The sequence below is a fragment of the Heteronotia binoei genome, chromosome 12 (genome assembly GCF_032191835.1).
Source record: "Heteronotia binoei isolate CCM8104 ecotype False Entrance Well chromosome 12, APGP_CSIRO_Hbin_v1, whole genome shotgun sequence".
Classification (NCBI taxonomy): domain Eukaryota; kingdom Metazoa; phylum Chordata; class Lepidosauria; order Squamata; family Gekkonidae; genus Heteronotia; species Heteronotia binoei.
In genome coordinates this window covers 30,518,434-30,535,536 of record NC_083234.1, presented here as the reverse complement: position 1 = coordinate 30,535,536, position 17,103 = coordinate 30,518,434, and the positions used below count along the sequence as shown (strand labels likewise).

General features: G+C 43.3%; 1 protein-coding gene across 15 annotated transcripts in view; it reads left to right on the top strand.

Moving 5' to 3' along the window:
- CAMK2B (calcium/calmodulin dependent protein kinase II beta) overlaps nt 1-17,103 on the top strand; it is a 225,403-nt gene that overhangs the window by 44,571 nt on the left and 163,729 nt on the right. For all 15 annotated transcript variants that reach the window (XM_060251387.1, XM_060251374.1, XM_060251375.1 and 12 more), the window contains exon 2: nt 5,106-5,200. In XM_060251387.1, coding sequence (XP_060107370.1) covers nt 5,106-5,200 — 95 coding nt within the window. The remainder of the gene's footprint in view (nt 1-5,105; nt 5,201-17,103) is intronic.

Genomic DNA, 17,103 nt, shown 5'->3' with positions numbered 1-17,103 from the left:
TTGCTTTCTTTGCTTCCCCCCTTCCCAAAAAAACAAACTCAGAAGAAGAATCACATGCACTGCCTTCTCTTTTCCTATTTTTCACTGCACTGTCAACGTGCTTACTGTGCATTGATTGAATGTCCGTGTGATTTGTTTATTCATTTATTGTCTCTGCCTTTCTCATATAGATGCAAGGTGGATTACAGAATTAGGAAAAAGATCCAGTATAATGCATGCAGCAAAAAAAAAGAAGTAAAATAAAATCTTGTTTGCAGCCCTGAACTTTCTACTTGGAATATAACTCACAACAAAAGAGACCCCGTGGTGGATAACTTTTCATGTGGTGGCTAAATGTTACTTCTACATCCCCGAATAACATGCTTCTGATAATCAGATGCTGAGAATAAACTATAGGGCAAGGGTACCCAACCCCCAGTCCATGGACCAGTCCCAGTCCGTGGCCTGTTAGCAACCAGGCCGTGGAGTGAGGCAGAGCAGTCTTGCCAACCCTTTCCCCAAAAGAGGCAGAGCAGCCTCACCACCCCTTTCACCTGCCTGGAACCTGGGCGGACTAAATAGGCAACACGGCCTAGCTCTGAAACATCACCTCTTTCATCTGCCCGGGTCCCAGGTGAACTGAAGGGGTATTGTGGCAGCGACCTTCGCAGCTTTGGAATACTTTCCCTATGAAGAAAGGTTAAAACGCTTGGGGCTCTTTAGCTTGGAGAAACGTCGACTGAGGGGTGACATAATAGAGGTTTACAAGATTATGCATGGGATGGAGAAAGTAGAGAAAGAAGTACTTTTCTCCCTTTCTCACAATACAAGAACTCATGGGCATTCAATGAAATTGCTGAGCAGTCAGGTTAAAATGGATAAAAGGAAGTACTTCTTCACCCAAAGGGTGATTAACATGTGGAATTCACTGCCACAGGAGGTGGTGGCGGCTACAAGCATAGCCAGCTTCAAGAGGGGATTGGATAAAAATATGGAGCAAAGGACCATCAGTGGCTATTAGCCACAGTGTGTGTGTGTGTATTTTGGCCACTGTGTGATACAGAGTGGTGGACTGGATGGGCCATTGGCTTGATCCAACATGGCTTCTCTTATGTTCTTACCCTTCATTTAAAGACCCCCCCCCATGGGGGGCAGGGATGGGGTAGGGAGCAGCCTGGGGTGGCAAAAGCCCCAGCATACCCCTGCACTGGTCCGTGGAAGAATTGTCTTCCACAAAATCGGTCCCTGGTGCCAAAAAGGTTGGGAACCACTGCTATAGGGGATAGACATCACCTTTAATTGCTTGGGAATTTCCAGTGACATCTGTATGACCTCTGCTAACACCACAATACTGAAAGGCCTTGAATTCAGCAGGAGCTCACAGGAGCACAGCTTCTGAACCTTTCTGAGAGTTCCCCCTTCTCCTTCCCACCTGCCTACTTGCCCATTGAATAGTAGGTGCAGCTGTATAACAATTGATGAGCTCCACCAACTATTTTTCTACAGAATGACCCCAACTAGATGGACCCTGGTCTGATCCAATATATCAATTTTTACATTCTCCAAGTATTCCACTTATACTTGTTTAGCATGAGTGTGGGGGGGAGTATCCCTACCTAAATTAAATACTTTCTTTTGTTCCCAACTTTTCACTTGAAATCAACACAGTTATCATCCAAGAACTTCCCTACTAGCTGGAATAATGGAATGACTAAGACACAGCTGTTGGGAACTGGGGGCACTTGGAAGTTATTGCTAAGCCTGTGTACCAACCTTTGTAGCTCATAGAATTGTATCTCCTGAAGGTATCTAGTACACTATCATGCTCCTGAGTAGGAGTGATTAGTCTAAGTGTTCTGATAGTGTCTAACGCAACCATTTTAAAAAGTGCTACACTATTGGGCTAGCTTATTGAGAAACATGAATAGAAGATGCGGATTGCTAAAATTTGCTTTTTCTCTCTGTCGGTTGGGTGGGTTCTTAACAGCTCCTTCTTCATGGTCTTTCTAATGAGATTCTATGCCTGTGCAAAGCCTCCTTCAGAACTTTCTAGAGCTAAGCTTGAAGCTACATGTGGGTGCTTTCATACACACTAAATAAAACATACTTTCAGTCCACTTTGCAAACTGGATTTTACCGTGTGAAATGGCAAAATCTACTTGCAAACCATCACTGAAATGGATTGAAAGTGAATTATTTAGCATGTAAGGAAGCACCCACAGTGTACATGCCTACTTTCTTTTTTCTTTGACCACTTCAGTAGGTGCATTTTTAGGAATTCCATCCTCAAATTTGTGAGTTAAAGTAAAATAAAGCAAAACCTCCTTTTCTCCTTGTGGATTTTTATATTCTTCCCCATTCAATTGCATAGCAGTCTTCATTTTAAAAATGGCTTGTGTGGAGACACACTCTCCAGTTTAGTGGTCTATGTACAATCATCTGTGCCTAGGTGAGGGCCAAAAAGTAGAGTCCTGCATAAACTGCTGCTAGTGTATGCTGCATCCACGCCACTTACTTTTTGTGACAGCTTGCTTGTTGATATCATATTTAGTGTCCCTTGTTCCCCAGAAGTAGCTGAGGAGATGCATTTTGGACTGCAGTGGGAAGTAAAGAAATAATGCTCCATGGATGCAAATCCTGTATACAGAGCTTTGCACAGGCACAGAATCTTATTAGAAAGACCATGAAGAAGGAGCTGTTAAGAACCCAACCATACTATCATGCAGGGCTTTTTTGTAGCAGGAACTCCTTTGCATATTAGGCCACACCCTCCTGATGTAGCCAATCCCCCAAGAGCTTAAAGGGCTCTTCTTACAGGGCCTACTGTAAGCTCTTGGGGGATTGGCAAGGATTCTACCTCTTCAACCAAGGAATATTTTGTATAGGTTTTGAGTTACAATAAGAGTATGCCTGTGATCACTTGTTTTCTTGCTGTATACTTGCATGAACTGTATATGGTGTATTTTATTATATACACAGAATAAACATGCATGCACACTGTATCTTTTGACATACTTCTGATTTCTCTGCCCTTATGTGTGTAGTTCCAATGAAGAGTTGATGTCTTAAATGTGCTATTAGAGAATGGCTACCTCAAGAAGCACAGGCAATGTGGTTCCATCACATGCCTAGTTAAGAGCTGGAGGAATGGCAGGTCCACCAATGTCAGAGGGTCTGCACTACATCCTGCCCTTCCCATTATTTATTTATAGAAATTTTATACAACCTCTCCAGGGAATCTGCCTAAGGAAGTTTATATAATGCACCATAATAAAAACATAAAACATTGGCCATCAATTAAAATCCAGCATTTAGAACTCAGTGAGGGCAGTGAAAACATAAGTCAGCTACTGGTTATTTTGGGTTTTCAGACTAAAAACGCACTTTTAAGAGTGACATTTAAAAAAAATCAACCCATTAAAGTCTTAGTAAATAAATGTTTTGGCAGAGCACCCAGAAGAGAGCAGTGTTCCATCTAAGCTGAGTTACTGTGCGCTAGCTCACAAGTTTTTAGCCTCCGGCTCACACATTTTTATCTCAGCTCAGGAAGGATGGCCACAGAGCAAACTTAATTTATGCAGTAGCTCGCAACCTTAATGCCAGTAGCTCATGAAGTAGAATTTTTGCTCACAAGACTCCACAAGTTTAGAGGAAATATTGGAAAAGAGGTGTACTGATGCCAGTTGAGCCTCAAGGGGAAGGTAATTCCATAGGTGCCCTTCCACTACTGAAGAAGTCCTGTCTCATGTCACCACCTGGGGGCACAAAGATCTTAGCCAACAGGCTGGCAATAGGTGAGGCAGCAGTCCTTGCTGATGCTACTGCTGATACAGCAATTATCTGCAAAATACACTGGAGAAGCATCACATCTGGCCTGTGTATTTTCAATAACTTCCTATGTTGCACTGCTGCCTGCTTTTCTGGCTCCTGAATCAGTGCATTCATTTGTGACACAATTTTGGGAAAATGTGACTTGTGACGTGATTTTGGGGAAAGGCTGGCTGCCATTTCCGTGGGTCCATTTGTAGGGCATTGGTAATGAGGTTGGTGGGTGGAAGCAGCTGTTCAGTGAATGTTACCAGTGAAGGTTTGTGTAGATATTGTGGAACTTCTGCTCTTCTCCTCCCATCTCACTGCTAAGGCACTCTGTTTGTCTCTGCTCCCCTGTCTCTGCTCCATAGCTATCGTGTTTTTCCTTTACAGTGCTTTATATTGGTATCACCAGCAAGTATATTTTATTATATATACAGGGCTTTTTGTAGCAGGAACTCCTTTGCATATTAGGCCACACTCTCCTGATGTAGCCAATCCTTCAAGAGCTTATAGGGCTCTAAGTACAGGGCCTACTGTAAGCTCGTGGAGGATTGGCTACATCGGGTGTGTGGCCTAATATGCAAAGGAATTTCTGCTACAGAAAAGCCCTATATATATATATCTGCCAGCAAGCCACAGCTGAGTTATGGTGACCTCGTGGAGCTTTCATGGCAAGAGATGTTCAGAGTTGGCTTGCCATTGCCTGCTTCTGCCTCACAACCCTGGTATTCCTTGGTGGTCTCCCTTACAACTACTGACCAGGGCCAACCCCGCTTAGCTTCCAAGGTCTGACAAGATCAGGCTAGCCTGAGCTATCCAGGTCAGGGCTGCCTTTGTATAGGGGCTACTTTAAGCAGAAAAACATCTCTGTGCATGTAGGGCTGGTTCATTCAAGCACATTCATTTAATCACTCCAGGTGACAGAACTTGTACGTATGAGTGAGCCATCACAAATCATGCACCATGGCTAAAGCTTTCCTGTCGCCTTGAAAGTGCATGTTGTTTTTCACGGGAGACAGTTCATTTCTCTACCTGCAAGTCATCAAGTGCTAAGTAACCGAGTTATGAGAAATTGTGGCCCAGTGAACAATCTGATAATAGCTGGTGCTTTTCTCTCTCTCTCTCTCCTGTAAATGAATTAATCTGTCTTGTTTTACATGCATCTGCTGATGTGTTTTGGCAACATGGGTTAAACACAAGTAGATTACACAGCTGTAAGTATGACAGTGAGATGGTCCTAAAGTATAGACATTAATTTCTCTTCTTTCTCTTGTACCTCCTTCCCTCTTTTCTTCCTGATGCTCTTTCTTCAGAGGGGCTTTCTCAGTTGTGCGACGCTGTGTCAAACTCTGCACTGGACACGAATATGCGGCAAAGATTATCAACACCAAGAAACTCTCCGCAAGAGGTAGGTTCTCTTTTTCTTAGCCCAGCGGGGTGGTGAGCCTTTGAAACTTTCTGTTACAGGACCATTCTCCAGCAGCAGCCAACTGAAGGATGATGATAAACTTCCTGCATGAATCAGAAGATCCATGAGGCGTTGCTGTGCTCAAAGCAAGTGGAATGTCAGGAATTGTGAGGAAATTACTAGAAAAATATTTGCCACAGATACTGTTCATGGTCCTATTTTGAAAGGGCATAGAATATCCAGACGGTAGAAGTTCTTTGTTTCTCACTGTTTACAGAACTTAGCTGGGAATTTTTCTTTGCATTGACAGAAGGGGGGGAGAGTTTTTGCCATCCCTAACATTATTTTTGCCCTTGGGTGTCTTGAAGTTTAACACAGTTCCAAAGGAGGGGATGTTTAGACTTGATAGACTGGAACGAACAGGCTGGTGATGGAAGTTCATGTCTGGAAGGGTATTTTTATGGGATTAATGAAGACAAAGTGAAGGAAATTGAGTTTGCTAAAGCAGTTGTGGTGTGAGTGATTAACCCAGGCCTTGTGATAGTAGAACTGGCCACTAGGTGAGAATGGGACTCATTAAGCCATGAAGTAGTAATTTTTGAAAGTCTCTTAGCACCTGTGAAATGTGCTATGAGCTTACACAGATGCTGTATTTTTTTTTTAAAGGCTGGAATGAGAATTTGGGTACAACCTATGTATTTGATGGTTTGAGATAATGTTGATGAGCTTGTATGACTTTCGTGTTTCTGTGTTCATGGGCAAACTTGGCATCAAGCCAAAGTTTCTATGATTGGTTCAGTTCCTGTGGTAGGTTGAAGATCTTGCCTTTGCAGTAGAAGAGCTGTGAGTTGATCCTGAGCAAGTTGTCTGCCAAATTTCATTATTAATTTTGCGAAAGATTTGTTGATCACATGCTTTTTTGGGAGGGACTCCCACTGAGGTCACTGGTACTTACTTTTTGTGGGGAAATGAACATGGTTGCCTGCATGTCTATCTCAAATCTGGAAGCATTCATGTAAAGCTGTGCCAATCCACTCTGGTACGTTTGGAGACACCAACCATGCATGTCGGGAGTATGTTTGTTACCTGCAATCCTCCTGATATATACAATAGCAATTTCATCTGGTGTGATGACATAGTCAAATGATACGATGACAGCGCATATTGGCAGCATTATGGGGTGGAACATAGTCCCAGTAGGCATGGTTTTATATTCCCCATGCAACTTCTGAAAAGGACTATTGATTTAATGGAATGATGAATGGGGGCCACTATTCACATTCTTTTGGTACCTATCAGTTCTTACTTACCCGGGTTCTTCTTTCTTTCGTTCATAACATACTCTCTTGTGAAATCTCTGTGTATGGAAAATTTAGGCAAAACAGTCATGGGTATGATTGTAGCTACAGCTCTGATGTAACTAACCATGAACCACATTTCCCTAATTAAAATAGACGAATATAGCGAAATAACACTGAATTAATATTGAATGTAGTTGTTCAGTGTGAGAGGTTTCTCAGTGTTAGAGCCCCAATATAGTTTTGAATGAAATTAACAAACAGATGAAGTGGGAGGTATGCAGGGTACAATATCACTGCCCCTTGTGAACGCTCTCGCTGTAGCTTACAGTCATCTTTTGACACCACAGCTGATTGCTGGCATAGATTTAATGTTGTTTGTGGTCAATTGTAACTGTGTCACGTGAAGCCTTTATTTTTCCCTGTGTCCTTCTAAATACCATTTCACAGGGTGTACAAAATTGTATCTGGGGTCCCCTCACCACTTTTAACTAGATCTTTTGTCACCTTTTGTTGCTAGGGGTTTACCGTAAGTTAAAAATAGAACACAAAAAAGACATTTGCAGAGAAGGCTCGTTTATTATGGGTGTTCATCAACTAATGCTAGGATGCGCAAACCCTAAAGAAGGGATTTGTAGCACTTGGTCCTAAGAGAAAATATACATATAGTGGCCGTAGCAGCCAACAGGTAGAGTGCTGAGAAGGGATTTAAAATCTGGAGGTAGAAGAGCACATTGAGTGTGTGGTATTGCTTTGCATATAAGCAGGTATATATAGTCCTATAACCTGGAAAACTTTAAGAGGATCAACCCTCCTGCAGAGGATCACTGTGGGTGGAGATACATAAGAAGAGCCCAGTGGTCCATCTAGTCCAGTTCCACCATCCTGTTTTACACAACTAGTCCAGCATCCTGTCTTACACAGTGGCCATCCTGTCTTACACAGTGTCCAATTTCTCTGGACATCCAACAACAGGACATAGAGACTGAGATCTTCCCCTGATGTTGCCTCCTGGCTCTGTGATTCAGATGTTTAGTGCCTCTGAATGTGGAGGTTTCCCTCGGTCACTGATAATCTATCCTCCATGAATCTACCTAAACCATTTTAAAAGCTGTTTATTCCTACGGCCATCACTGCATCCACTGGCAGTGAATTCCATGTTTTAATCACTCTCTGTATAAAGCAGTATTTCCTTTTGTTCATTGAGAATCTACTGCCTACCATCATTGGATGTCCTCAAGTTCTAGTGTTTTAGGAGAGGGAGAAAAAATTCTCTTTGTCAACTCTCTCCACCCCATGCATAATTTTATAAACCTCTGTCATGTCCTCCCTTTAGTCGTCTTTAGCCTTTCCTCAGTGGCAACCCCCTAATCATCTTGGTTGTCTTCCTCTGTGCTTTTTTCAGCTCTGCAATATCTTTTTTGAGCAGAATCCTAGTAATCCTTAACACACTAGACTTAACAAGTCATATGGTACTGAGGATGTACTGCTGCCATCCTGGTGAGTAGCCCTGTAGGTCTGAAGCAATAGAACAAGTTAGAATCCAATGGCACCTTTAAGAACAACAACAATAAAATTATTCAGGGTGTAAGCTTTTGTGTGCGTGCGCACTTCATCATCCTACCCAGTTTCAATGGTGATTGTAACTTGGAAAAAGAGCTAAATAAGATGGCCAGAGGAGAAAATGTTGTAATGGTCGGTGATTTGACTGGGTAAATGTATGTGCACGTTACATTAAAAAGAAGACATGTCTAGACTAATACAAAGATTTTTTTTCACAAAGCTGCCTAAAGAGAAATTAACAAATAAGACAAGCATGTTCCACAGAAGTATCAGTTGACTGTGAAGGGTCAGTTCTTTTGCTTCTGAGTTCAGTAAAGACCAGACACATGAACAAACACACACAGAGACATCCAGGCCTGGCTATGTGTGTGTTTGAATAAGAATTTTTGTTTCTACCACCCATTTATGGTTAGGCCTTTCGTTCTGGGGACAGTATATCCAGTAGAATTGAGAGCCTCTGCATGTCCTCACACACATGGCAAAACCCTGACTGTTAGAGTGGTTCCTCAGTGGAACAGACTTCCTCAGGAGGTGGTGGCTCTCCTTCCTTTGAGCTTTTTAAACAGAGGCTAGATGGCCATCTGACAGCAATGAGGATCCTGTGAATTTAGGGAGAGGTATTTGTGAGTTTCCTGCATTGTGCAGGGGGTTGGACTAGATGGCCCTGGAGGTACCTTCCAACTCTGATTCTATTGGATAGCTGCAGGATATGATGGATATGGAGATTGCAGATGCCCTGTTCACGTTACAGTGAACACACATGCATCTGTTTGTAAGAAAGATCCACACACATTCGTTTTACAAATGAAACTGTGGATCAGTACCTGGATAAATTGAAGTGTGTGTGTTTATGTTAAATCACACACTGAGCTATACATGTGTTGACTGTAACAGGAGAATGACTTAACATGCATATGAAGGGAAAATCAAGTGTACATTCATGTGAAATTGCTAGCATTCAGAATAGGAGCTGATTAGCCAGTGTGGTGTAGTGGTTAAGTGTGCGGACTCTTATCTGGGAGAGCTGGGTTTGATTGCCCACTCCTCCATTTGCACCTGCTGGGATGGCCTTGGGTGACCCATAGCTCTGGCAGAGGTTGTCCTTGAAAGGGCAGCTGCTGTGAGAGTTCTCTCAGCCTCACCCACCTCACAGGGTGTCTGTTGTGGGGGAGGAAGGTAAAGGAGATTGTGAGCCGCTCTGAGATTCGGAGTGGAGGGTGGGATATAAATCCAATATCATCATTAGAAAATAACAGGAGCTCAAGGTTATGATTGGGTTAAACTTGACTGATCTGTGTGAAGGGGCAGACAGAGTTAAGTTAATGAGGCATATTGTGGGTGCTTATCAGTAGCATTTAAAGAAGGGCATTATGGCAGTAGTGGGGAATAGCTGTCAGATTGGCAGATAAAGTGTTAGAGTCAAGTAGCGTTAATGTACTTAAGCTGAAGTGGGGATAGCATTCTTGACAGGGAAAGCTGTGAATGGATCTGTATAGGTCTGCTGGAATTTGGGGAGCTGAAATTCAAAAAGAGAGATCATGTTTTAGTCTGTTCTCTCCTCTTCTCCCCCCGCTCCCCCTTACTGGGTCAAGGCTGGCCTGCTCGAATTTGGGGAGCTGGAATTTAAAAAGAGAGATCTTGTTTTAGTCTGTTCTGTTCTTCTCCCCCCGCTCCCCCTTACTGGGTCAAGAGTGGCTTGTTTCTGCCCTTTAGTTTTGTAGGCCTCAAATAATCTTGAAGACAGAGATATAATTTAGCATGTGCAGAGAGGAAAGTATGCTCCCCACCCCATGCTGTTTCAGGCTAGTTTCTGATCTGTTCATAGGTATTTATTAACTAGATAGTTATTATTCAACATGAAATGGGCTTATATACTAAATTTACTTTTTTCTTAAAGGGCACCTGTCTTGTTTTGATAGATATAAACTAATCTCCACAAAGGCTCTTAAAATACATTCATTTTAATAATTTAATTTTGAAGACATCCGAAAGCAAACATTTGGACTGTTCAGTATCTTGCTTCCTTGGAATACTGAAATTTCTTATATCTCTTCATGCATGCTACTGTGTCCGAAAGACCAGACATAGTTTTCAGACACCTTTTGGAAGATAATACTTTGTTTTATAATGATTTTCAAATAGGCATTTTCTTGTGCTTCACAGGAATGCCATTTTAGGTTGGTGGGAATAGGAGGAGGTATTCAGGAATGAGGAGTCAGACAACTAAGCAGAATTGCCCTCTCCTTTTGAAGGAATGGGTTTGCAGCAGATGGGTATTATCTGTGATATGTAGCTCCTCCAGACAAATTTTGATTATACCTCAGTTGTAGGAGTTGCCAGGTCCTCTCACCATTGTGGTGGGGGGATTAGAGAGGCACAATGTCACCAGTGCAATGACATCACACGGAACTGATATCATCATGCTGGCAACATTGTTTTTGCCTTCAAAACCATAGAGTTTGCCAAAAAACCAAAGCATTGCCATCTGATGTCCCCCAGCTTAATGATGTCATCTGGAAGTGATGTTATCACATTGCGGCAATGTCCATTTGGGGGCAGAGTTTCCCCCACTGGCCAGCTGACTGGTGGTGGATTGAAGCCCCCAAAAGCAGGAACATAAGAACATAAGAGAAGCCATGTTGGATCAGGCCAACGGCCCATCAAGTCCAACACTCTGTGTCACACAGTGGCAAAAAATGTTATATACACACATACACTGTGGCTAATAGCCACTGATGGACCTGTGCTCCATATTTTTATCTAAACCCCTCTTGAAGGTGGCTATACTTGTGGCCGCCACCACCTCCTGTGGCAGTGAATTCCACATGTTAATCACCCTTTGGGTGAAGAAGTACTTCCTTTTATCCGTCTTAACCTGTCTGCTCAGCAATTTCATCGAATGCCCACGAGTTCTTGTATTGTGAGAAAGGGAGAAAAGTACTTCTTTCTCTACTTTCTCCATTCCATGCATTATCTTGTAAACCTCTATCATGTCACCCCGCAGTCGACGTTTCTCCAAGCTAAAGAGTCCCAAGCGTTTCAACCTTTCTTCATAGGGAAAGTGCTCCAGCCCTTTAATCATTCTAGTTGCCCTTCTCTGCACCTTCTCTAAAGCTATAATATCCTTTTTGAGGTGCGGCGACCAGAACTGCACACAGTACTCCAAATGAGACCGCACCATTGATTTATACAGGGGCATTATGATACTGGCTGATTTGTTTTCAATTCCCTTCCTAATAATTCCCAGCATGGCATTGGCCTTTTTTATTGCAAACGCACACTGTCTTGACACTTTCAGTGAGTTATCTATCATGACCCCAAGATCTCTCTCTTGATCAGTCTCTGCCAGTTCACACCCCATCAACTTGTATTTGTAGCTGGGATTCTTAGCCCCAATGTGCATTACTTTGCACTTGGCCACATTGAACCGCATCTGCCACGTTGACGCCCACTCACCCAGCCTCAACAGATCCCTTTGGAGTTCCTCACAATCCTCTCTGGTTCTCACCACCCTGAACAATTTAGTGTCATCCGCAAACTTGGCCACTTCACTGCTCACTCCGAACTCTAAATCATTTATGAACAAGTTAAAAAGCATGGGACCCAGTACCGAGCCCTGCGGCACCCCACTGCTTACCGTCCTCCACTGCGAAGACTGCCCATTTATACTCACTCTCTGCTTCCTATTACTCAGCCAGTTTTTGATCCACAAGAGGACCTGTCCTTTTACTCCATGATTCTCAAGCTTTCTAAGGAGCCTTTGATGAGGAACTTTATCAAAAGCTTTCTGGAAGTCAAGGTAAACAACATCTATCGGGTCTCCTTTGTCCACATGTTTGTTCACCCCCTCAAAGAAATGCAACAGGTTAGTGAGGCAAGATCTTCCCTTGCAGAACCCATGCTGAGTCTTCCTCAATAACCCGTGTTCATCAATGTGCCTACTCATTCTGTCCTTGATAATGGTTTCTACCAACTTTCCCGGTATTGAAGTCAGACTGACTGGCCTGTAGTTTCCCGGATCTCCTCTGGAACCTTTTTTAAAGATGGGGGTGACATTTGCTACCTTCCAGTCCTCAGGAATGGAGGCAGATTTCAATGAAAGATTACAGATTTTTGTTAGAAGATCCACAAGTTCAACTTTGAGTTCCTTCAGAACTCTCGGATGTATGCCATCCGGACCCGGTGACTTATTAGTTTTTAATTTGTCTATCAGTTGTAGGACCTCCTCATTTGTCACCTCAATCTGACTCAGGTCTTTCAACACCCCTTCCAAAATTAGTGGTTCTGGGGCGGGCAAAAAGTTCTCGTCTTCTACAGTGAAGACGGAGGCAAAAAATTCATTTAGCTTTTCAGCCATTTCCCTATCCTCCTTCAGTAGTCCTTTTACCCCATGGTCATCCAAGGGCCCCACTGCCTCCCTGGCTGGTTTCCTACTTCTAATATATTTGAAGAAAGTTTTATTGTTGGTCTTTATGTTTTTTGCAATATGCTCCTCATAGTCCCTTTTTGCCTGCCTGATCACAGTCTTGCATTTGATTTGCCACAGCCTGTGTTCCCTTTTACTAATCTCACTTGGACTGGTTAAACGTGGTTGTGGTGGTCTTTTTGGACAACTCCCTATTTATACAAACGGTGAAATCAATAACATTATGGTCACTGCTCCCAAGCGGCGCAATCACTTTTACATCTCTCACCAAGTCTTGGGCATTACTTAGGACCAAATCCAGGATCGCCCCACCCCTGGTAGGTTCTGAGACCATCTGCTCCATAGCACAGTCATTGAGAGCATCAAGAAACTCAATCTCTTTCTCTCGACCAGAACACATATTGACCCAATCAATCTGCGGGTAGTTAAAATCACCTATTACAACACAGTTTTTACGTTTAGCCGCTATCTTTAAGCCTTCCATCATATTATAATCGTCCTCTCTCTTTTGATTTGGTGGGCGATAACAAACTCCCATAGTTAAATTTCCTTTTGGGCCCTCTATTTCAACCCAAAGCATTTCTAAAAGTGAATCTAATTCTCTGATCTCAGCCTTACTGGACCGTATATCCTCTCTGACATACAGAGCCACCCCACCTCCAACCCTTCCCTCCCTATCCTTCCGATATAGCTTATATCCAGGAATCACCGTGTCCCACTGATTCTCCTCATTCCACCAAGTTTCTGAAATTCCCACAATGTCTATGTTTTCTCCCAGCACTAAACATTCCAATTCACCAATTTTACTTTGAACACTTCTAGCATTTGCATACAAACATCTATAATTTCCCAGGCTAGCTAGGCCCGCCACCTTCCTCCTGCCGCCTCGAGACACTGGCAGACAGTCCATATTGTTTGTCACCTTCACAGTGGACAACTCCGGTCCGTTACCCGGTAGAAAAATAGCAGCTAACCCTTCATCTCTTTGAGACGAGTCCTCCCGAACCAGAGACATTTCATCTCCTGTCGGCTTTCCCCCAAGATTTAGTTTAAAAACTGCTCTGCCACCTTTTTGATTTTAAGCGCCAGCAGCCTGGTTCCATCCGGGGACAAGTGGAGACCGTCTCTTTTGTACAGCTCCCGCTTGTTCCAGAAAGCATCCCAGTGCCTAACAAACTTAAACCCTTCCTCCTTACACCATCGTCTCATCCACACATTGAGACTTCTAATTTGTGCCTGTCTCTCCTGCCCTGCACGTGGAACAGGTAGCACTTCCGAGAAGGCTACCTTGGAGGTCCTGGCCTTAAGTCTCCCGCCTAGCAGCCTAAATTTTTCCTCCAGGACCTCACGACTGCATTTCCCCACATCGTTGGTGCCAACATGCACCACGACCACAGGCTCCTCCCCAGCACTGTCTATCAGTCTATCTACTACACGCGTAATGTCCGCTACCTTCGCACCAGGCAGGCAAGTCACCATACGGTCAGTACGCGGTTTCGCCACCCGGCTGTCTACTTGCCTAATGATCGAATCACCAACTACCAATACCCCCCCTCTCCCCCTGCTCAGGGATGGTTCCTTGGCGCGAAAGGATTCCCGCTCACCGACCGAAGAAGAGGTCCCTTCTGAGGGCGCATTCCCCTTATCCTCAGCACGGTGCCCTGTTCCCTCTCGACCCTCACGCTCTCTGGCAGCAACGGGGCTGCTACGTTCAGAGCGGGGCTCATCTAATACGCCCCCGAGAGTCTTCCCCAAGTGCCTAACTGACCGTCTCTGCTTCTCCAGGGCAGTCACCTCGGCCTCAAGGGTACGAACTCGTTCCCTGAGGACCAGGAGCTCCTTGCATCGAGCACACACCCAAGACTTCTGTCCTTTGGGCAGATAGTCATACATGTGACACTCAGTGCAAAACACTGGAAAGCCCCCAACCCCCTGCTGGCATTCTATCTTCATTGTATATATATATATATATATTAAAATATACAGTCCTCTTTAAATGCTGTTTAAGTGGCTCCCCTTCTGGCGGGTCAACTTACCTAAACTTACCTTATTGGGAACTTACCTTATTTGGAGAACAAGGAAGCCAGGGATCTGGGTTCCTGCTCCTTAGAGAGCCCCTAGCCGAAGAGCCACAGGCCAAGAGCCCTTTAGCTCTCGCCCTTTGGCTCGCGCCAAAGGCTCGCGCCTTTGGCAAGGCGCAGCTTAAAATGCAAAGAGGTGGAGCAGGGCACTCCTCAGCAATCACTCTCAATCAGCAGCAATCACTCTCAAGCTCTTTCACCCTTAAGGCAGTCAACCAAACAAAGAGCAGTCAACCAAACAAAGAGCAGTTCCCCAGCTATCACACCTTAGAATTTTAGGCAGCCCCACAAACCTTAGAATGTAGTCCTTCAAAACTCAGAAATTCTCAGCAATTTCTCCAGCTGTCTCAGCTATCAGAGCTGCTCTGCTCTGCTCCTCCCAGACCTCTGTGAGATGTGCTCAGCCTTTGGCAAGGCGCAGCTTAAAATGCAAAGAGGTGGAGCAGGGCACTCCTCAGCAATCACTCTCAATCAGCAGCAATCACTCTCAATCTCTTTCACCCTTAAGGCAGTCAACCAAACAAAGAGCAGTCAACCAAACAAAGAGCAGTTCCCCAGCTATCACACCTTAGAATTTTAGGCAGCCCCACAAACCTTAGAATGTAGTCCTTCAAAACTCAGAAATTCTCAGCAATTTCTCCAGCTGTCTCAGCTATCAGAGCTGCTCTGCTCTGCTCCTCCCAGACCTCTGTGAGATCAGGACAACCCCTGATGGGACCTGGCAACCCTAGTTGTTGCATTCCTTGAAAAGCAAGACTGCTCTATGTAATAATTTCCAAGTTAGATTACAACATTGCACTCTATTCAGAGCTGCCTTTGAAGACTGTTCCAGAGTTTCATTTGGCGCTCTGCATGTTAGCATCAAGATTGCTGGCTGGTACAGGTTAAGTTGTCTGACATTTTGTCAGTGTTAAAATATATCATTCAGTGCATTGCATGGGTTACCAGTTTTTTCCTGAGTATCGTTCAGAGATCTTAACCTAATCCTCAGCCTTCAGGGCTTCAAAACTATCTTCGATTACCTGCTTACATTTGAACCTAAGATGTTCTTTGGAGAACCTTTTATAAATTGCGCCTTAATTCTTCCCTGAATGACACTACCCTTCATTTACTGTCTCCTCATTCATCAGTAACTAATGATCTACCAAATTTAATCCAGTTTCTAATTGCTGTCAACTTTTATATGTTTACTGTGAATTACTCAATACGGGCTCTGGCATTCCTGGAAGGATCTGAGGATGTCTGGCCACAGTTTTAGTTGCTCAGCTGATGGAACACCGTGTCCTCCGAACCTGGATAGGTGGAGCTGTGAATTCTTCAAAGTGATTCTGGGACATGGATTCATTGTAGGTTCCAAGGCTTTTAGTGTCCTCAACATATATTTAGGACATTCTTCAGACAGGAACAGTTGTGGGAGATGAGAAGAGGTTTGTCCAAGGTAGCCGAACATGTGACAGTTTCTGAATAAAATAAATTGGAAACAGCCAAAGGATTTAGTAAGGAAATCTCATCCCCAAGTTTGATTGGCTCATTGAAACAGGAGCTGTGATCACGCATACTAAATAATGCACTTTCAATGCACTTTCCAACTGGATTTTACTGTGTGAAGTGGCAAAATCCAGTTGGAAAGTGCATTGAAAGTGGATTGAAAGTGCCTTATTTAGTGTGATTGTAGCTAGGGTTAAGGTGAAGACAAGGAAAATTATATCCAATGAATTTGTGCTGCTGAGGGTGGAAGAATTCCATGGACAGGAAAGGGATCTTGTGCTGTCACAGAGAAGTTAGTGGATATAAATTGTGAATTGATACCTCTGTGTTGTTTTTATTTATAAATTGGACTTGAAGAATATTAGGTAGTTTTAGTTGTTTAATTTGGCAACCAGCATTATTTGCAGAAGTTCTTTGCCTCATTTTAGCCCTTAGAAAAGGAGTCATTGCAATGGATTGAATAAATGACTTGATTTTAAAGTGCTGTGGATGACAAAGATGGAAGAGAAATGTTTGTTATTTCATGTGCGTTAACTACATCTGTAACTTTTACTTTCACCTTGCTTGATGTAAGTAAAGAGCATGAAGTTTTGTATCTGGCTCATGTTTTCCATTCTCATTCATAGTTTTTGTAATGTATCAAATTTAGAAGAAACATTGAATACATTTGTTACTTTGCTCAGACTTCTTGTATGCAGATAATGGCAGTATAGATGATATGATGATTTCTGTGTTCAATAGATGCATCGTTTGTGAAGGAGTTTGGAATCTTCTGTTGAAGAAGTGCTTCCATTGAAGAGAGGTGGTATTTCTTAATGGCCAAAATATTTGTTTGCTGAGAAAATACCCCTTTTCCCCCAGTGTACTAGTTAGTCAGAGTTGTGCAAACTATGGATACACAAGTCATCAGCATCTGTTGGATGATGAGATTTTAAAGTCTTCCCTCACATTACCCATTATAGTTTTCTGAAATTTGTTTTCTTTTGTGCTTTTTGAGTACTCCCTTCCTGATCGTACTTATGTATAGTACTGTCATAGTTCTAGGCA